Source organism: Meriones unguiculatus, chromosome 18 (assembly GCF_030254825.1).
Source record: "Meriones unguiculatus strain TT.TT164.6M chromosome 18, Bangor_MerUng_6.1, whole genome shotgun sequence".
NCBI classification, from domain to species: Eukaryota; Metazoa; Chordata; class Mammalia; order Rodentia; family Muridae; genus Meriones; species Meriones unguiculatus.
The window spans coordinates 20,360,453-20,382,454 of record NC_083365.1 but is presented as its reverse complement, the minus strand read 5'-3'; the positions used below and the strand labels follow the sequence as shown (position 1 = coordinate 20,382,454).

At 42.6% G+C, this 22,002-nt stretch overlaps 1 protein-coding gene across 1 annotated transcript; it reads left to right on the top strand.

The window, feature by feature from the left end:
- The first annotated feature begins 6 nt into the window (after positions 1 to 6).
- Pdia3 (protein disulfide isomerase family A member 3) lies at positions 7 to 21,855 on the top strand. Its single transcript, XM_021649846.2, has 13 exons — positions 7 to 326; positions 7,609 to 7,687; positions 9,051 to 9,168; positions 11,195 to 11,302; positions 13,708 to 13,837; positions 15,716 to 15,832; positions 16,102 to 16,227; positions 17,339 to 17,521; positions 17,859 to 17,967; positions 18,335 to 18,463; positions 19,348 to 19,427; positions 19,944 to 20,001; positions 20,765 to 21,855. Exons 1-13 carry the CDS (start codon positions 160 to 162, stop codon positions 20,876 to 20,878), a joined length of 1,518 nt encoding a protein of 505 aa, XP_021505521.1. The 5' UTR covers positions 7 to 159; the 3' UTR covers positions 20,879 to 21,855.
- Positions 21,856 to 22,002: the final 147 nt, after the last annotated feature.

Sequence of the window (22,002 nt, the reverse complement as noted above, 5' to 3'; positions counted from 1 at the left end):
GCGGGCCCGAGCCGGCCTAAGGGTTGGGACCTCGGCGGCAGGTCTGCCCGGGCCAGACGCGCGAGCGCAGGCGGCGGCTGCAGGTTGCGGGCGCCCCCCTTCTCGGCTTCCCCACCCCCGGCCCCGACCCTCCGAGCGTCCCCGCCGCGTCTCGCCGCCATGCGCTTCGGCCGCCTAGCGCTGCTCCCGGGCGTGGCGCTGCTGCTCGCCTCGGCCCGCCTCGCCGCCGCCTCCGACGTGTTGGAACTCACGGACGAAAACTTCGAGAGTCGCGTCTCCGACACGGGCTCGGCGGGGCTCATGCTAGTCGAGTTCTTCGCGCCCTGGTGAGGCCCCCTGGGCTTGCGGGGGTCAGGGCCGGTTGGGCGCGGGGGCGGTTGGGCCTACGCAGCGCTGGCGCCCTCCGCTCTCCGGCAGGCCCCGCTGCGGCAGCCTCCCGGCTAGTCGGCGGGGAGCCGGCCCGGAGGTGCTCCGCCGCGGGTGGGGGTGGGGACGGGGCAGATCCGGAAAGGAGAGAGCCTGGGCTCCCCGGGAGGGCCACATCCTTTCCTCCGCGTTCCTGCTGCACTTCCTCTGTGGAGGGTTTACCCATCCCCTCCCCCTCCGGTGTATCTGTCTCCCTATCAGGATCTAGGTGAGTCAGTGTAAATGTCCCCTCCTCGGTCTGCATACCAGCCAAGCATCCCAAAGCCTTAGGGAGGAGGCAGAGGTCCTCCTAAGTGTGGATCCCAAGCTGTTTTCTTTCTTCTTGTCCCCACCCCAGAGCCATCGGTTTCTAACCAAGGTCATTCAGTGCCTACAGAATGATCCTAAGAGCTTTCTTGACACGGGCCTTACAGCATTTTACTTTAAACTACAGGCGCCTCTGTTAAAGAGAAAGTAAAAGAACAAGAGTAATTTCACTGATTATAATTGTCAGCCTTAGATAGTTCTAGAAAAGTCTAACAATGTCAGTGAGAAAGTAAGCACTGTTGGAGAAATACTCCATCTCAGGGGCTTCTTAATGGACAAAAGTGTAAATTCTTTAGATTAGGTGTGACCCCCAAATAAAAACTTTCCTGGGGAGGCAGAGCAGATAGGAATTCTAGTTTCGTCACTGGTGGAAGATTGGACAACTTACAAATTATTACCACAAGCTAGTCACTTTAACAGAGATAGTTCAGTTAATGTGTATTTTTTGCCCTTCTGGCACAGTGACCCTTAATGCAAAACTGTTCAATGGTACCAGTAAAACAGTGTGTAACAGTTTCACTGTAAATTATCTTTGCTCCTGACCCTTTGGGATCGTTACAGTCCAAGCTTATCTGACTTAGATGGTCACACTCAAAAGTCCTGTACCAAAGACTGCCTGAATCAGAAAACTATACTAGAGGCAGGAAACAAAGTGTGTCTGAGCCTGGGATATTTCGTGTTCAGACAGACAGATTACACATTATAGATAGCGTTTATACATCTCTAGAATTCATGTTTCCTCTTAGAAACAGTTTGTGATTGTTATATAATCGTGCTGTTAACTTTGAGGGGGTGTCGCTTGGGTCCAGCTTCTTTGAAGAGGTCATACAAGGGGAGAATTGGGGGTTTTTAAATAGTTTAAAGTATGGATTTTAGTTAAGGCTTTGGGGTATGGCTCAATACTTGCCCAGCTTGTTCAATCCTCATTATTGAAGGGGTAAAAATATTTATGTACACACACATATTTGTGTATGTGTGTCTATCTATCTATCTATATATATATATATACACATATACATACTTAAGTCAGTCCCTCTGTATAGTTCAGGCTGACCTTCTTTTTCTTTTAAGACAGGGTCTTGAGTTGCCTAGCTAGCCTTCAGTTCCTGATACTCCATTCTGAGTGCCCCACCACACCTGGCTTCAGACTTGTCTTTCTACTAAAAATTGTTGCACCTGCTTTTCTGAAGACTTCGTACCCCATAATGCATTGAACTATCAAGAGTTGGGTGGCTTTCTGCTGTGGTGTCTGCTTAGAAGATAAAATCATCTTACAAGTTGCCAGCAGTAGAGATTGGTTTTAACAGTTGTTTGTTTGTTTTTTTTTAATCTGTTCCTTTGCTTGTTTTTCTGAGACAGTCTTATGTACTCAGACTGGGCTTATTCTTCCAAGTCTCTGCCTCCCAGATGCTGAGATTATAGACCACCATACCAAGTTCTAGAGATTAAGTTCTATGTTACTTATTTACTCTTTTCTCTTGCACAGAACAGTGCTGTTCCCTGTTAGAAACAATGAAGAATTTTGAGATAGGGTCTTACTGTATAGCTCTGGCTGACCTGGACCTCTGAGTCCTGAAACTAAAGGTGTGCACCACCACACCATATGAGATACCTAATTAACAGTAAAATGGAGACTGAATAGATGGCTCAGCAGTTAAGAGCACTGGCTATTCCAGACGATCCGGGTTCAATTTCCAGCATTCACATGGTGCCTCACAACTGTCTGTAACTCCAGTTCCAGGGGATCCAGTTCCTTTCTTGGCTTCTTTAGTCACTGCACACACATGGTACACAGACATACATGCAGACAAAACACCCATACACGTAAAAGTAAGGGAAAAAAAATGTACTTAGAGTTGGGGGAAAGGGAGGCCGGAGGGATGGCTCAACAAGTGTATTAGAGGTGAGGTGTCAAAATGGAGTCTGGGTACAGTGCAGTGCGGTGCGGTAAAGTGCTTGCCTGCCTCATCAAAGCCCCACCTAGGTTCCATCTTCACTTAGCTCTACCCCTTTAATTTTGTAAGTGAAAGTGAAAGATGTCTTTGCAAGCCACTGTTTCCCTTATGAGGTTTGTTTCATTTGGAACAAGTTTTTTATGTTGTAGAGCCTGGCTGTGGGCCATTATGCTGTCTTAGCCTCCTAAACTCTTGAAGTAGAGGTGTTTGACTAACCTGTGCATTTGTAGGGATATGAATATCTGAATTTCTCTGAAAAATAGGAGTAGTTAAATGTTTTTAAGTCTTAAACATTTCCTTATGTTGTAGATTTCTGGTCCTTAATGTCTGCAGTGCAAGCACTATGTCCCCAGCCTCTAAAATTAAATCTTTAATGTTAATTTTAAATTTTTTGTTTTTATACAGAGTTTCACTATGTAGCTCTGGCCATAGTGGAACTCCCTATATAGACCAGGCAGGTCTCAAACTCACAGAGATCCATCTGCCTCTGCCTTCAGAGAGCTGGGATTAAAGGTGTTCTCTCCATGCAGTTTACTGTTTGCTGGTGGTTTGTTTTATGTGTATTCTTCCTTATTCCTTTGCTTGGATCTCCTTTCTTGTTCCCAGTCTTTTCAACATTGAGATTTCATTACAACTCTTTCCTTCCCTGGACAATTTACTCGTTAATCCTTCTCCAGACTGGGATTCCTATAGGGAAAGAACTGTCCACTTCTATCAGAGCTAAAATAATTGTATGAGACAATTATTATTATGAGTGCAGCAGGAAGTGATAATTACTGAGTATTCTATGTTGATGTTATCTGAGTTCTATACCATCTGTGAGAGTAGGTGAGTTCTGGGTTTTAATATTGGCCGGGAATGGGTAAAAGAGGTAATGGGTCCTGTGATAGACCCTCATTTCCCTTAAAGTACACCTGATCCTCTTCCTGGTTGGTTGCCTGAAACGGGCAGTCTTTCCCATTCTCATAGGAACTGTTTGTACACTTGTTGGTCTTATGGACAGTGCCACTGCTAGAGCAATTGGTTTTAATCTTAGCCTGTAGCACACTGACTTCTCAGGTTCTGTGTTGTGACAAAACACCATGACCAAGGCAATTTGTTAAAGAAAGCTTATTCCAGGTTTATGGTTTCAGAAACTTGGAGTCCGTGACCATCATAGCGGGGAGCAGTAGCTAAGGGCTCTGCTCACATGGTGAGACAACCTTGAAGCAGAAAGTGCTAAGTAAGAATGATGTGGGTTTGTTTTTTTAACCTCAGAGTTGAACACCGCCCCCACTGACAAACCTCCCAGTCTTTCCCAAGGGTTCTGCCAAAGCAAGGAGAGACCAAGCATTCAAATATGAGCCTATGGGGGCCTTTGTGTGTATGAACAGAGGATATCAAGTACCCTGGAACTGGGCTTACACAGGGTTGTGAGCTACCACGTGGGTGCCAGGAGCAGAACTCGGGTCCTCTGCTAGACTAGCAAGTGCTTTTACCTGCTGAGCCATCTCTCCAGCTGTCTCTTAAAAAAATGTTTGCTATTGTGGGGCCAAGGACAGGTTAATGGTGTTTGTTCTTTCCTTCTACCTTTACATGGATTCTGGGGATCTCTGGTTGTTGGGCAAATGTGGCAGGTTAGTAGGTGCCATCACCTGCTGTCTGCACCATTGCCAGTGTGCTGCTCTCGTCCTGGAAGTTGAGCCCCAGGCCTTAACCACATTAAGGAAACATTCTGACGCCCAGCTACATTCACTCCCCCCGCCTTCCTTCCTCTTCTCTTTTCTCACCTCTTCTCTCTTTTCTCTCTCTTCTCACCTTTTCTCTCTTCCCCTTCTCACCTCCCTCAGGTAAGGCCTTGAACTGAAAAGACTTTCTCAAAATCAGGCTGGCTTCAAAGTCAGAGATCCACCACACTTGGCCTTGTATGAATACTTTTATATATATTTATGAATATTTTTATATATTTTTCATTTTTTTTGTCTCATTTTTTCAGGACAGTTGAGGTAAAGAAGTTAACTTTTGCAAGAGCGTGGTGTTATATGATCATGAAAAATGATAAAAACATAAGTTGGTATGCTTTTCCCAGAGGGCTGCCACGAACACCTGCTCTTTCATCCCAGAAGTCCTAACAGTCTCACAGGTGTGCTTGCCACGCATGTGGGTGTGTGGCATATTCTTGTCAGTATACAGCTAGCACCAGCTGTACATTATCTCTTCAGAAAAACCCAATGGGTTGCAGAGGGATCACTTGGAGAAGAAGGCTGAAGAGTTCTTGACCTCTCTAGAGACAGCGAAAATAGAAAACAGAAGGGAAAAAGTCAAGCAAGGTGGTACATGTCTACAGTTCCCCAGAATTTGGAGATGGTGGGTCAGGACTTCAAGGTGATCTTTCACTACAAAGTATTGTGCCTCTGAAAAGTGTGTCTAGATAAAGAATTTTAAGAGAGTAGCTCAGAAACACAGCTCAGTGATTAAGAGTAGATGCTGCTTTTGCAGAGATCCCAGATTCTATCCCCAGCCTCTATCTGGGGCCTCGCAATTGCCTCACACTCCAGTTCCAAAAGATTTGATGACCACTTCTGACCTTCATGGGCACCTATACAACCTGTGGCATACCCACACACATACACAAAAGATTTAAAAATTAAAAAAACTCCTGTAAAACTGCATATTCTCTAAGGTGTTTAGGACACCTGTTGAAAAATTGTCAATGTTTTAAATGAAGGACCAAGTAGTAGTACAAAAGAAAACACTAACAGCATGCTCCAGAATACTGTTTACATTTTGTGTGCGTGTGTAGGTCAGGGTGACCTACCAGAGCTGATCTGCTTTTTGCATCATACTGAAACCAAGCTCTGGTCATGTAGCTTAGTGACAAGCACGTTTACTTACTAAGCCATCTTGCACACCCAAATGCACATTAAAAGGACCACGATAAGTATGTTTGCACAAACCACCCTGCACTACAGAGAGGCCAGCTGTAGTCAATGATGAGGTCCATCTCAGGAAAAAAGTATAAAAGGACCAAATAATAGACACCAAACTCAGGATGGGGGAGTACAGGAGGGTTTCAGCTGCATTGCTCCCCCCCCCCACCTTTAATGTTTTTTGAGACAGGGTTTTTCTGTGTAGCACTGACTGTCCTGGAATTCACTCTGTGAACCAGGCTGACCTTGAACTCAGAGATACACCTGCCTCTGCCTCTCAAGTGCTGGGATTAAAGATAAGTGCCACCACTAGCCAGCTGTTGGCTGGGGGGGGTATTGATTCTTCAGACTGGGCAGTGAATAAATAGTAATGCCCTGTATGTCGTGGATAACACAATTTTTGCCCCTGGAAGTTGGTGTGTGTCTTGTAATTATTTTATAGCCTAGGTAGTAACATCTTTCTTTCTTTTTTGGTTTTCTGTGTAGCCCTGGCTGTCCTGGAACTCAGTCTGTAGACCAGGCTGGCTTTGAACTCAGAAATTCACCTTCCTCTGCCTCCCGAGGGCTGAGGTTAAAAGCATGCACCGCTGCCACCTAGCTAACATAGCCTTAATGATATATAAAATAATGGTTCTTCTCATAATCGGTGACATCATAGATGCATTAAAAATATGCTGTTGTGTCTTTTTTAATTTATTTATTTTTCTCTCATAAAATACCTCAGCCTCTACTCCTCCCAGTCATTCTCTCCTACATACCTTCCCTTCCCTCTCCCCTGGACCCACTGCTCCACCATTTCCCCTCAGACAAGGGCAGGTCTCCCAGGGAATCAACCAAACCCAGCATAACAAGATGAAGTTAGAGTAGGTTCAAGCCCTCATATCAAGACTGTACTAGGCAGCCCACAAGGAGGAAATGGCTCCCAAGAACAGGCAAGAGAGTCAGTCACCCCCACTCCCACAAGAACACAAGCTTCGTGACATATGAAGAGGACCTAGTGCAGATCCATGCAGGTTTTGTGGTGGTTGCTTCAGTCTCTGAGGGCCCTTGATTCTGTGGGCCATGTCTCCTGGTGTCCTAGACCCTCTCTGGCTCCTACATCCTTCTCCCTTTTCTGTGGGGTTCCCCAAGCGTCACCTAATGTTTGGGTGTGAGTCTCTGCATATTCTGTCAGCTGCCAGCTCCTGGAGGACTCCTCACTGGGCTAGGTACCAATCTATGAGTGTAGCAGAATATCAGTTAGGAATCATTTTACTGAGCTTTGGGGACAGGGATGTTCATTGTTTCTGGTTCTACCCTAGTCTGTGAGCCATTAGCTTCCAGTTAATGGCCATCCAGGCAACGTCGGCCATGAGCTTGAGCCTCGAGTTAGACCAGTCATTGGTTGCCCACTCCCACAGGCTCTGGGGCCACCATTGCCCCAACACATCTTTCATTCAGGCAGCATAGATGTGGGTCGGTGGTTTTGTGGTGCGTTGAGGTCTCAGTCCTGCCACTGGAAGCGCTGTGTGGTTACAGAGAGCCTTGCTAGGGTCTCCCTAGACTCCAGGACGTTTCCACATTGCCCCTAAATGCCCTCTATTCCAGTTGTCTTCCCCACCTGATCCCTCCTGTTTTCATGCCCACCTGTGCTAGTCCACCTACAAATCTGTTTCCCTGTCTCAGGAAGATCGTGTTCACAGGCCCACTTTCCCCCAGTGGGTGGTAGTGTGACTGTCCTTCACTTAATAGCTAAGACCCACTTACATTGAATATTTATTATGCTTGTCTTTTTGGGTCTGGGTGTCTTAACAGCTGAGTAATACTCCATTGTGTAAATGTACTACATTTTCTTTTTTAATTTTATTGCATATTCTTTATTTTGTGTACATGGCGGGCAATTGTTGGTGTGTACATGCCATAGAGCATGGGTGGAGGTCAGAGGACCCTTTCCTCTGCCGTATAGGTCCCAGCTCACCAGTTCCATTCAGTTCATTCCTTAAATGTTCTGGCTTCTTTTTTTTTTTAAATAGGTGTGGACATTGCAAGAGGCTTGCCCCTGAATATGAAGCTGCAGCAACTAGATTAAAAGGAATAGTCCCGTTAGCAAAGGTGAGCATCAAAGGATTCACTAGGAAGGAATGTGTGTGGGAGCATGTGTGCATGTAGCCATGGGAGTCCTTGGGCTTAGCAACAAGCTTCTTTCATGCTGAGCCGTCTCACTGGCCCAAGCACTTTAATGGTATATAAAAACAAGCTTTGGGGGGAGGGGATTTGGGAGGTGGCTCCATGTTAAGAGCATTTGGCTGCTCTTACAGATGTCATGAGTTCATTTCCCAGTATTCAATTTGGTGGTTCACAACCATTCTTAATTCCAGTCCCGGGAATCGGAGGCCTTCTGACCTCTGCAGGTACTGCATGCACCTGGTACATGAACATGCAGACAAGACACTTAACACAAAATAAAACATAATTTTTAAAAGAAAAGAAAGGGTCAGACAAGGACAATAAAGGTGTGGCTATAAGGGACTAGCCTGAGCTACCTGAGACCTTGTCTCATAAAGAAACAGGCAAAATAGTAATGTTTAATAAATTTTGCCATTCTGTAGAATTCTCATAGTTGTTCCAGTGTGTTAAAAGTTTTTTGGGTTTGTTTTCTTGTTTGTTTTTGTTTTTTGCTTTTAGATTTATTTATTTATTTATTTATACAGTGTTTTGCCTGCATGTATGCCTGCCCACCAGAAGAGGGCACCAGATCTCATTTTAGATGGTTATGAGGCATTATGTCCTTGCTAGGGAATTGAACTCAGGACCTTTGGAAGAACAGCCAGTGCTCTAAATCCCTGAGCTCTCACTCCAGCCCATATTAGAAGTCTTTAAAACTACATTTAATCCGGATGTTAAGCAACTTGACATAGGGGAAAAAAAAACATGTTGTAATTTTTATTTTATGTGACTATGTGCATGGAATGAAGCTTGTAAGGCTGTACATTAATTTTCTGAACCTCACTTGACCCATGTTTGGACATTGAGATCAAACCCCAGAATCTTGTAAAGGTGTTTGCTGTGGTTTTTAAACCAATCGTTTGCTCTTGTGTAACAAGTATTGATGCATTTACCAGTAAACAAATTAAGTACAAAATTAAATTATCCTATCCCAGCTAAATACTGAGTATACTAAGCATATACTTTTGGAAATGACTGTCACCACAGTAAATCACTGTTAGGAATGAGAATGTAGCTTAAATACTAATTTTAGAGTTTCTACATAAAGCCAAGGAATCACATTCTAAAGCATTTCTTGAACATTTCTGATGTGGTTAGATAGCACCCATACATCTTTAAGGCCTAATGATTGGTGTTAAGTATGCCAAGAAGTATTGATCCTCTGTGGATATAACCAGAGGATTGGGACTGTGATAAAATCTTGCAGGAGGTACTTAGATAACAAAATAACTCTTGTTCTAATCTTTAGGTGGATTGCACTGCCAACACAAACACCTGTAATAAGTATGGAGTCAGTGGCTACCCAACCCTTAAAATATTTAGAGATGGTGAAGAAGCAGGTGCTTATGATGGGCCTAGGACTGCAGGTAAGGACCCTGGACTGCTTTAACCCAGGCCAGGCTTAAGGTAATTAGTTTAGTTAATTAGTTTCTTTCCTTTTTTTTTTTTTTTTTTTTGAGACAGAGGCTCACTATGTAGCTCTGGTTGTCCTGAAACTCACTATGTAGACCATGATGACCTGGAATTTGCAGAGACCAGCCTGACTTTACATCTAAGTGCTGGGATTAAAGAGGTGTACTAATTACGCATGTTTTAGACATTTCTAATCCTCTTGCCTCAATTTTATAAGTAATGGCATAGGAATGTGCCACCATACCTGCCTCCAATTATAGTCTGAAAATTGAATTAACATTTTGTTAAGATTTGAAGCTAACGTGAATAAATTGTAATTAATAAAATAAAAAATTTAAAAGACTAATTGAAAAAAAGATTTCAAGCTAGCCCAGAGTTAGGTGTGTGTGTGCGCGCGTGCGTGTGCGTGCGTGCGTGCGAGAGTGTGCCCTCAAGCACAGGCATGCGCTAGCTATCAGGTTAGCGCTTATTATGGCTGCCACTATTTAAAATGTAGTGGTGAGGGTAACTGGGGGGTCCACAGAAAATGGTCAGGAAAGGAGCTCAGTGGAGAGTCACTTGTTTACCGTGATTGAGATAACCTTGGGTTAGATCTGTAGCATGCACAAGAGATACACACAGACGTTGAAGATTTAGAGAGATTGGAACTGTTGTCTTGGGAATGAAAAGTAATATAGCTACTATGTAAGGAAATGTGATGATTCCTTCGAAAATTTAGAGCAAAGCCTAGTCACAGTTATGAATTCCAGGACTCTGTCTAAAAAAAAAAAAAAAAAAAACAGAAACAAAGAGTTCAGGATCATCATTAGCTATATATAGTGAGTTGAGGGCTAGCCTTAGCTACATATAACTTGAAAATCTGCATATGGAGTAGTTTGTTTAGGCCTCAGGCACTGTCCACTACTGAGCTACTACATGATTGAGAAAATACTTTATTGATAGAATGACACTGTAAAGTCCCTGTTTATTTGGAATTTAACTGGTAATCAGGAAAGAGGTTAAAAAAATAGGTTAATATCTTAGGAAAGCAGCTTAGCAAGTATAAATTTCTGTACTCTGACCGTGGGTTTACTTCTCGAAATTTACCCCACAGATGTACTGTGCAAATTTACCTGCAGACAAGGTTAATTATCATGAATCTTTTGAAAAAACAAAAGATTAGAAATAAATATTTATCAGTTGTCATGGGTTACATAAATCACTATATAGAAATCCAAAAAACCCTCTGTAGCTGTAACAAATGATTGAAGGCTGTCAGGATGCCTCATTGGGTAAAGGCAGGTACCTATTGCCAAACTTAAGTCTCTAGAACCCACATGGAGAAGGAAAGAAGCAGATTCTGCAGATTTCCTTCTGACTTCCACACAGTGCTCTCCTATCTCACACACAATAAGGTTTCCTCTTTAAAAAAGCAGGGTCCAGGTGAGTAGAGATGGCACAGCTCATTTTGTTGGGTATGAATTTCTTATATATGCTATGTGGACTGTGTTAAATAACCAGAACTACTTAAGTTGGGCATAGTAGCAAATCTTTGTAACCCTAAAACTTAGAGGTGTTGGGAGAAGGTTTGAGGACAAAGCAAGTCCCTGCTGTACAGCCTCAGCTAAGAGGCCTGTCTAAAAGGAAGAGCCACTTGTGGAGTTGTGGGAGGCAGTTTGGGTAGGGTGCCACCATTGCCTCCAAAAAGAAGGAAGAAACAGGTGTGTGTTGAAGTCTATATTGCTGTTTTGACGACGAAGGAGTGTAACTTTCTGTGTATGTGTATGTTTAGAAGGATATACCAGTTACTACTTAGCCTTGTTGGCTGAAATCAAGTTAGAAGGACACATACACTGAAGCTAAACCTCTGTGTGTCAAAAAGAAATCAGATGGCTTAGGGACAGGAATAGTAAGAAACTTCATTAAAAACATGTACCTTTTGAATATTTTTAATCCATACCTTGTTAATTATATGTGTTAATGTAAGTTTTATCTTCTAAGATGGAATTGTCAGTCACTTGAAGAAACAAGCAGGACCAGCTTCCGTTCCTCTCAGGACTGAGGAGGAATTTAAGAAGTTCATTAGTGATAAAGATGCCTCGGTTGTGGGTAAGTAGCAGATACGTGTTTATGCCACCAAATTGATTGGACTTTAAAGAACCTCCATGAGGGCTGGAGAGATGGCTCAGAGGTTAAGAGCACTGGCTATTCTTCTAGAGGTCCTGAGTTCAATTCCCAGCAACCACATAACCATGTATAATGAGATCTGGTGCCCTCTTCTGGCATGTAGCCATACAGGCAGGCAGAATGCTGTATACATATTAAATAAATCTTAAAAAAAAAAAAGACCTTCCATGTGTGAGAAAAGCACAAAGTTAAGGCAGCTTAAGTAAACGTGAAGCAGTTGAAAGATAACTGACAGCATGCTGTAATGGAGAGAGAATGGTTTCTAGTGTCGTTTGTATTCTTAGAGATGGAAGGGTTTAAGTTCATTTTAAAAAGCATTTAATGTCATTTAAAAGAAATTTTATGTGTGTGTAGCACACTGAGGTTAAAACCTTGCCCTCCGTCAAGCGGTGGTGACACATGCCTTTAATCTCAGCACTCGGGAAGCAGAGCAGATATATTTCTTGAGTTCGAGGCCAGGCTGGTCAACAGAGCCAGGACAGCCAGGGCTACATAGAAAAAATCCTGTCTTAAAAACAACAACAAAAAATGAGCTGCCTCAGTGGCTCACACTTGTGATCCCAACACTCAGGGAGGCAGAGGCAGGCGGATCACTGTGAGTTTGAGGCTAGCCTGGTCTACAAAGCAAGTCCAGAACAGCCAGGGTGCCTAGAAAAACTGTGGGGGGGGGGGGGCTTGCTTACCCTCAGGTGGGCCTGGTGGCACACATCTTTAATTCAGTTTTTGGGAGGTGGAGACAGGCAGATTTTTGTTCTAGATATAGTAAAAACAGACCTGTTCCCTTAAAAAATAAAAATAAAAAACCTTAAATTTAAACCTGTACCTGATGTTTATATTTCTTGGTCTCCTAAACCTAAAATAAAGCTGATTCTCTGAAGTAGCAGATAGTTTTTACCATGTACATTTGGCTTATCCTGGTTTTAACAAATTCTGAATGTTACTATGTATGCTAGAAAGATGGCTTAGTGATTAAGAGTACTTGCTGCTTGTCCAGAAAACTAGAATTCTGTTTCCTGCACCCACATTGGGTATAATTTTAACTCCAGAGGTACTGATAACCATTTGGCTTCCTTGAGTACTAACTCAGACAAAAATACGAATTTTTTTCTTTCTTAATTAACCATAAGGAGTCTCTTTATTCATCTACTTAATTTGTATGAGTGTTTTGCTTCCATGTATGTACATGTACTACATGTGTGCCTGAAGCCCAAAGAGGTCAGGAGCCATTAGATCCTCTGAAACTAAAGTTGTAGGTGGTTGTGAGCCGCCATTGGGTGCTGGAAACTGAACCCAGGTCTTGCAGGAGCAACATGGTGCTGTTAACCCCTGAGCCATTGCTCCATTCCTAGTAGGCATTTCTAAACCCCACCCCCATGTCCCGTGTACTATGTGTCATCATCCCCTGTCCCACTGTTACTGCATTTTGGGAGAAGAGTTTGAGACAGCATCTCATTAAGTAACCTACAGGGCTCTGGAACTGGAGATGGCCTTCAGTTTAGGATTACAGACATGTATATTTCAGGGCACTCAAGAGTCCCTTAAAGACAAGGCATAGGGAGAAAGGGTAAAGTGGTGATAGTGGGGTTTTTGTTTTGAGACAGGATTTCTCTGTGTAGACCAGGCTGTCCTGGAACTCACTCTATAGACCAGGCTGGTTGTATACTCACAGAGATGTGGCTGTCTCTTGCCTCCCAGGTGCCAGGATTAAAAGCATGTGTACAACCATATTTTGTTTTACGTCTGTTATGTGTGTAGGTGTTTTGCCTGCATGTCTCAGATACTCTGGAGCTAGACTTACAGACAGCTTTGAGCTGCCATATGAGTATCAGAATTGAACCCAGATTCTTTGGAAGAATAGTCCGTGCTCTTAACCCCAAACTAACTCTTCAGACCCTGTTGCCATGTTGTATTAATCTTTCTTTTCTCTTTTTCTTTCTCTTTCTCTCTCTTTCTCTATCTCTCTCTCTTTTTCTAGTTTTTTGTTTTGTTTTGTTTTTTGTTTTTTGAGACAGGGTTTTTCTGTGTAGCCCTGGCTGTAGATCAGGCTAGCTTCAAACTCACAGAGATCCACCTGCCTCTGCCTCCTAAAACTCTTAAAATGTGAGGCAGTGTGCCCAGCCAGATCAATTCTGGAAAACTAGAAGGAAGACTTCAGTTCTACCAAATTCTCTCTCTTACTGTCTTAAGAGGATAGAGGAAGAAATATTGTGTCATATATCTAAAGCAGCCTGGTCTTAGCCTGAATTATGTTGTTTATAATAGACTGAAGGCTTTGAAAACTAGATAACAGTATTGGTTATTCCCTGTGTTTTACATTTTCTGTGCAGGTTTTTTCAGGGATTTATTCAGTGATGGGCACTCCGAGTTCCTGAAAGCAGCCAGCAACTTGAGAGATAACTACCGATTTGCACATACCAACATTGAGTCTCTGGTGAAGGAATACGATGATAATGGAGAGTAAGTGACTGAATATAAGCATCTTATATAAGCAAATATATGTACAAATGTAAGTGTTAAATGTATAAAGTGAGGGATTTTTTCCCCCTTTTTGTGGGCTGAGGAGTAGTATTTAGAAAAGCTAGTTTTTAAAAGATAGATAGATAAACAGACAGCTAGACAGACAGACCAAAGGCCTGAGAGTGGTGGCAGAGTCAGGTGGATCTCTCTGAGTTCAAGGCTAGCCTGGTCTACAAAGCAGGTCCAGGATACATATCTTTAATCCTAGCATTGGGAGGCAGAGGCAGGTAGATCACTGAGTTCGAGGCCAACCTAGTCTATAAAGTGAGTCAAGGACAGCCAAGGCTATACAGAAAAACCCTCTCAAAAAAAAAAAAAAAGAGGGGTTGGAGATTTAGCTCAGTAAGGTCCTGGGTTTGGTCCTCAGCTCTGGGGGGTGGGGGGTGGGGGAGGAGGCAAAATAACAAAAAGACCAGAGAGAGAGAGAGAGAGAGAAAGGAAAGAAAAAGGGACTATAGAGAGATAGTTCAGTGGTTAAGAGCTCTTGCAAAGGACCAGACTTGAGTTCCAAGCACCCACATCAGGCAGCTCACAACTACCTATAATTTCAGGGGTTCTGGCAGATGTCCTGGCTTGTGTGGGACCTTACATGGACATCACAATAAAAGCCTCATAGAAGGGGTGGTTGGCCTTTTTTGTTTGTTTGTTTTTGAGAAAAGGATCTTGCTGTGTAGATCAAGCTGGACTTGACCTTAGAGCAGTCCTGTCTCTGGAGGAGGTGGTTCTTGGTAGGTAAATGTTCCAGATAGCATGTGGCAGTTGGACTGGAAATGATTGTAGACAAAGCTCAGGAAGTAGCTTCTCGGGAAGCGCTTGTCGCACACCACACAGGGTCTGCGTGTGTCAGGGCACACCTGTTGGGTTTTTATTTTGTGTTTTGAGACAGGGTTTCTCTGTGCAGCCCTGGCTGTCCTAGAACTCACTTTGTAGACCAAGCTGCTCTCAAACTCAGATGTGCTTGCCTTTGCCTCCTGAGTGCTGGGGTTAAAGTCATGAACCACAAAATAACAGCAAAATAAAAAAGGCACTAAGTACCTTTTGTTTGTTGGTTTGGGTTTGGGTTTGGGTTTGGGTTTTGGTGTTTTTTTTTTTTGTTTTTTGTTTTTTTTGAGACAGGGTTTCTCTGTGTAATACAGCTCTGGCTGGCCTAGATTCACTCTGTAGACCAGGCTGGCCTCGAACCCACAGAGATCCACCTGTCTCTGCCTCCCGAGTGCTGAGATTACAGGTGCGCGCCACCATGCCCAGCAGAAATACTTTTTAAGGAAGTTTGAACTTTCTGTTTTATTTCTGTTATGGTACCTGGAATTGAACCCAAAGCAGACAAGCACTCTATCAGAAGGTTTTAAGCAAGATCTCTCTGTAGTGATCCTGCTGCCTCTACCTCTCAAAAGCAGAGATCACAGGTGTGTGTCGCAGTGCTCCTGTCTTGTCCGAGTTTTTTCTTTTTCTTTTTGCTATAGGATCTCCCTATGTAGCCCTGGCTGATTTGTAGACCAGACTGGCCCCCAAACTTAGAAATACACCTGCCTCTTTTTTCTTAATGCTGGGGTTAAAGGTATCCAGGGGATTGTTTGGTTTGGTTTGTTTTTTTCAAGACAGGTTTCTCTGTATACATACCCTGGAGTCCTTTGTAGACCAGACCAGGCTGGCTTCAAACTCACAAAGATAGGCCTGCCTCTGCCTCCCTGAGTGCTGGATTACAAGTGTGAGCCACTGCACCCAGCTAATGGTGTCCAGCTTATTCTGAGCTTTAATTAAATGAAATATGAGAGACAATTCTGCTGTTTAAGACACTTTTTGGTTTTGGTTTTTAAGGGGGATCACTTTATTTCGCCCTTCACATCTTGCTAACAAGTTTGAAGACAAAACCGTGGCATACAATGAACAGAAAATGACCAGCGGCAAGATTAAAAAGTTTATTCAGGAAAACATGTGAGTACTTCTTTTTATCTGTAATTGGTTGTGTTTTAGCTGAGTCACCCAGCGGGCTATGTTTTGGCTTAAATAAAATCCATACAAAGGATTATAATTTAGCTACATAATATTGAAGCTATAATGTCTAGACTCAGTAGCTCTTATCATGGTTCTGTATGTTGCTCAGTACTTGTATTAAATGTTGATAATGACTTCTTATGTTGTCACTTTGGTAATTCCATATGACAACTAGAAAATGACAAAGCTAATGAATTTTTTTATTTCAGTTTTGGTATCTGTCCTCATATGACAGAAGACAATAAAGATTTGATACAAGGCAAGGACTTACTTACAGCTTACTATGATGTGGACTATGAAAAGAATGCTAAGGGTTCCAACTATTGGAGAAACAGGTAATAAAAACCATTTTTTTTTTCTTTTTGTAAACATGTTTAATTATCTTGTTATCCTGGGATGTAAGATTAGATGAGAATGGAGCAGTGATGTAGCTGAGTTGGTACATCTAGTATGCACAGAGCCTTGGTTTGGTTCCCAAGCACCGTGTACATGTATGCATATGCCTGTGCACGTGTGTATAGGCCACACGGCTTGCCTGTTGTTAGTTCTCCTACCTTGTGAGTCAGGCTAAGCCATCTCACCAACCCCAGCACCACATTTAAAAACAAAAACTGAGTATGATGTCATAGGTATAATCCAAGCATTTAGAGGAAGAGACAGGACAACAAGAAGTTTATTTGTGCTACGCCTACATACTAAATTTGTGGCTAGTCTTGACTGCAACTGTCTGTCTTTAAAAGAAAGGGGCAGCCCAGGCAGGGGTAGCCCACATCTTTAATCCCAAGCAGATCTCTTGAGTTCAAGGCTAGCCTGGTCTACAGAGTACGATACAAGATAGCCAGGGCTAAACAGAGAAACCCTGTCTTGAAAATAATGATGATAATAATAAAGGGGGGAGTGGAAACAAACACATGCCTTAAAAACTGCATGAAGTCATAAGGGACAAGTAATACACTATTACAGAATCTTTTGGGCATGAATTCGCTCTTCTTTGCTGTACTGTATACTGTATAGTGAAAGGTGTAAGCTTGATGTACAGTGCATTGGCCCACTTGTTTATGAATGCTCTGTCCATTTTTCCTTTATGAGTTTCTTTTCGGGTCAGTTTTTATGATTACAATAGATTTTACAGTTAAATAGTACAGGACGATTCCTATCGTGGGTTTGTACCATCACCAACTTAAGAATGAATCTAGAAGGCTGAATGGATCATAAACTCTTTGCTTTCTAGCTTCCTCCTTCTTGGTTTCAAAGTCTTAGCCTGGCATGTTGATGCAGGCTTTTAATCCTAGTACTCTGTGTGTTCAAGGCCAGCCTGGTCTACATAGTGAGCTTCAGGACAGCCAGGACTACAGAAATACCCTGTCTCTTTAATTATAAATAAGTAAACTTTGTTATACTATTACATGGTTGTGGTATAGATATTTCTCTTACTTCTCCTCACAGGGTGATGATGGTGGCAAAGAAATTCCTTGATGCTGGACACAAACTCACCTTTGCTGTAGCTAGCCGTAAAACCTTTAGCCATGAACTGTCCGATTTTGGCTTGGAAAGCACTACTGGAGAGGTTCCTGTTGTGGCTGTCAGAACTGCTAAAGGAGAGAAGTTTGTCATGCAGGAGGAGTTCTCGTACGTTATTGCTTAGCATTAGTTCAGTATTTGACTCAGAAAATCATTAAAGCCTAAATGCTGAGAATTTAGTATGACATTGGGCTGGGGAGAGAAGTCTTAGTCAAAATTTCTGCATATCATTTTTCTCAGCTTAGGTACTTTGAAAGATTGTGTTTTTGCAGACTAAGAAAAGGGTAGCAGCTTGGAATTCTTACATAATCGCACTTCATTAGAAGTAGTAGGTGGAGGCTGGGAATGGTGGTGGTATGCTCTTGTAATTCCAGCATGCATTTGGGAGGTAGAAGCAAGAGAAAAGGATCATGAATTGTGGATAGATTCTGTCTTTCATTTGTAGGCGGGATGGCAAGGCTCTTGAAAGGTTCCTGCAGGATTACTTTGATGGCAACCTGAAGAGATACCTGAAATCTGAACCTATCCCAGAGACTAACGACGGGCCTGTCAAGGTGTGTTCCTCAAGCTCTTACCACCTGTCAGCTGTGGTCTCTTCCCAAATCCTGATAGACCTAAACAAAAACGTGCTGACATTTGTTTGTCTTTAATGCTGGGGCTCAAACCCGCATTAAACACCACTTAGCTACACCCCAGCTAAGAAACCCATTACAGGTGTAGTAGGTAGCTCAGTAGGGAAAGCAGTTGTTGCAAAAGCCTAAAGACCTGTTGAGTCACCATGTAACAGTGGAAGGAGAGAAAGCCTCCACATTTATGCATGTATACACACAATGGGTAAAGTTGTAAAGAAACAAACCATGAGGTAGCATTTGTTTTTGTTTCCTGTGACTTTTTATGACAAGAGACTCTCCTGTTTTCTAGGTTGTGGTAGCAGAAAATTTTGATGAAATAGTGAATGATGCAGATAAGGACGTACTGATTGAGTTTTATGCTCCTTGGTGTGGTCACTGTAAGAATCTGGAACCCAAATACAAAGAGCTGGGAGAAAAAGTAAGTATGAACACTTCTTCTGAGTAGAAAAGTGATCCAGAAGTTTACATACATATTAAGCATAGACTTAATTCTTTAATACTAATATTTTTTCCTATTGTTTACATGTTTGCTCTTGACTGCCCCCTAGTGTCTGTATCCTGTAGAGACGTTCACAGGGAGCCACATAAGCACATCAGGCTCGTTTCTGTGTCGTAGTTACAAATGTGTGGGGTCTTCTCAACGTTGGTTTATGAATTTATAGTCATTCATTTTAAACTGCTTTGGGGTTTTGCCCTCATAATGTAATTCAAGCCAGGTAAATTTAAAAGTAGGTATGTGTAGTTGTTGTGGTTTTGTTTTGAGACAAATCTCAAAGCCTGTACTCAGCCTCCCACATGGAGGACTAGACCTGGCTTTTTATGTAGTAGTATATAAGAACCAATAGAAAAAAGAGAGGCTAGGAAGTTAGAAACTAATGTGTTCTTTTCACTCAAGCAAAACCTTTAAATAAAGCACAGGTAAAAGGCTGGACTTGTGTTAAGTGATAGATCAGCAAGTACTTGTTAGTGAAAGCTTTGCCAGGCTGGCTGCAAACTCTAAAATCTGTCTGCTCTCACCTCCAAAGAGCTAGAATTAAAGGCATGAGCCACTAAGGTCTGGGTTGGAAGCAAGTATTTGGCTGGCCTGGAACTTGGGGCTATCCTCCTGCTTCCATCTCCAAGAGTGGGTAGGTGGGTGCGTGCTCATGTTTATTGGTTTAAGGTGGGGTTTTACACTATAGCTCAGGCCAACCTAGAATTGGTGGTAATACCCCTGCCTCAGTCTCTTCAGTTCTGGAATTACAGATAAGTTCTTTGTTGTTGACTGTTTAAAAACAAGAAGTTTAACCTTCTTATTAACAGCTCAGCAAAGACCCAAATATTGTCATAGCCAAGATGGATGCCACAGCCAATGATGTGCCTTCTCCATATGAAGTCAAAGGGTAAGCTGATGAACAAGTGGGGGTTTTGCTTTGCTTTGTTTTGAATTTGAAAAGGGTTTCTCTGTTTCTCTTGGTTGTCCTGGACTCAATTTCTAGACCAGACTGGCCTCAAGCTCAGAGATCCGCCTGCCCCTGCCTCCCAAGTGCTGGGATTACAGGCATGTGCCGCTGTGGCCAGCACAATTGGGGATTTTGGGGTGGAATTTACTTTCTTACCTAGGCTGGCCTCAAACTCCTGAATTCAGGCTACCCTACCCTTAGCCATCTGAGTAGCCACCAAGAAACTATTTCCTTGCTAAACATAGTTTGGGAGATGAATTTCTTAGGTTTTGCAGTGGAGTCCCAAAATTACTCTTATCTTGTGATCTCTCATAATTTGAGTATTTATTTAGCCATTCATGGAGAGTAACATCTGATTAGAATCCACAAAGAAAAATTATTCTAGAACACTTCTGGACAGGTATGTTAGTATTACTATGAGATCCCACTGGTGAACTTTTGTTTCCTTTTTCCTAGTTTTCCTACCATCTACTTCTCACCAGCCAACCAGAAGCTAAATCCAAAGAAATATGAAGTAAGTGCTTTGTCCTATTTCCCCAAAATACACACAGGTGCACAAACCATATTGATATGTAACTTTTTTATTTTTTATTTTTATTTGCATTGGTATTTAGCCAGCATGTACATCTGTGTGAGGATGTCAGCTCTTAGAATTACAGACAGTTGTGAGCTGCCATGTGGGTGCTGGGAGTGGAACGCTGGTCCTCTGGAAGAGCAGTCAAGTTTTACCTCTGTGAGGATGTGAGATTCCCCTGGAACTAGAGTTATAGTTGTGAGCTGCAATGTTCATTGTAGAGATTGAACTTGGCAGTAAGTGCTCTTAACCGCTGACCCATCTCTACAGCCATGATACCAAGTTCTTTTATGGCACATTGATTGACACTTTATTTGTGGCAATGGGTAGTATGGGAAGACAGCTTTGGGGAGTCTCTACTGCCATTTGGGATCTGGGGATCAAATTCCATTAAGCCATTTCACTGGCCCTTAACTATTTTGTTGTTGTTTAAAAAATTGTTTATTGACTGGATAGCATTCTCCCTGCGCACAGGAAGAGGGCACCAGATCTCACTTTAAATGGTTGTGAGCCACTGTGTAGTAGTTGGGAGTTGAAACTCAGAATCTTTGGAAATGCTCAGCCAGTGCTCTTAACCTCTGAGCCATCTCTCCAGTCCCTTACCTAGAGTTCTAACCTTTTTCTTCTTCTTCTTCTTCTTCTTCTTCTTCTTCTTCTTCTTCTTCTTCTTCTTCTTCTTCTTCTTCTTCTTCTTCTTCTTCAGGGTGGCCGTGAATTAAATGATTTTGTTAGCTATCTACAAAAAGAAGCTACAAACCCTCCTATAATTCAAGAAGAAAAACCCAAGAAGAAGAAGAAGGCGCAAGAGGACCTCTAAAGCATTAGCCAAATGCACCACTTTGTAAAAGGACTCTTACACCAGAGATGGCAAAACCATCAGAGGACAGAGTGATACATTCTGAATCCTGTTAAATTTTCTCTAAACTGTTTCTTAGCTGCACTGTTTATGAAAATACCAGGACCAGTTTATGTTTGTGGTTTGGGGAGAAAATTATTTGTGTTGGGAAGAATGTTGTGGGGGTGGGGGGAATTAAGTTGGGGGTTATTTTCTAATTTTTTTTTTGTACATTTGGAACAGTGACAATAAATGTGCCCCCTTTATACTGTCGGTTTTTTTCCCCTCTTGGAATGGAGAATCGGGGTCTCTGTTACTGTAGAACTTTCTTTGGGCTAGAAATGTTTGGTCTGTGCTGTTCAATGCTTTTATCTAAGCCAGGCATGTTGACACACACCTGTAATCCCAGCACTTCATAGATGCAGGCAAGAGATCCAAAGTTCAAGGTCATCCTTGGCTACATGGCATGTTTGAGGCTAGCACCTTAAGCTATAGGAAATCGCAATCTTTTTAAAGCTTTATAATACTTATGCCTATCCCCATATCTTTGGACTGGCTGGGTCCCATTACCATCTCTAAATCGTTTAAATTTCTTAATTTTCTTCCGTAGCCCAGGCTGGCCTTGAACTTGTGACAGTCCTTCCTCCCTAGGCCCCAGGTACTGAGATTACAGTTGTTTCTGGCCTTGTTCATGTCCTAAAGACTGCTTATCCCTGCCATGCAGCCAAGTTTCTGCATGTTCATACCTAAGAGCTGTTCTCTGCCTAGAAATGCCTTGTGTGAGCGACATTAGTTTGTGTGAGGAGCTGTCGGCACTCGCAGCTCTCCCTAAGTCCTTGGGTGTAGACATTAACTTTCCTCCAGTGAAACAGAAACAGTGTAATCCTGGCAAGAACAAGAACCTAAAGATCTGTTTTCTTTTGAATGGATTAAAGCATTGCCCTCTTTTTATAGCTAAATTAGACTCTTGTCCATAATTGTAGCTCTCAGCCCTAGATAATTCTAGATACACAGCCTTAATTCTAGGTGACTCTAAACACACAAAGTGAAACATTTTACTGTAATCCCTTGTTTTTCACTGTTTTTGGTAGAGACTGACAACAAAT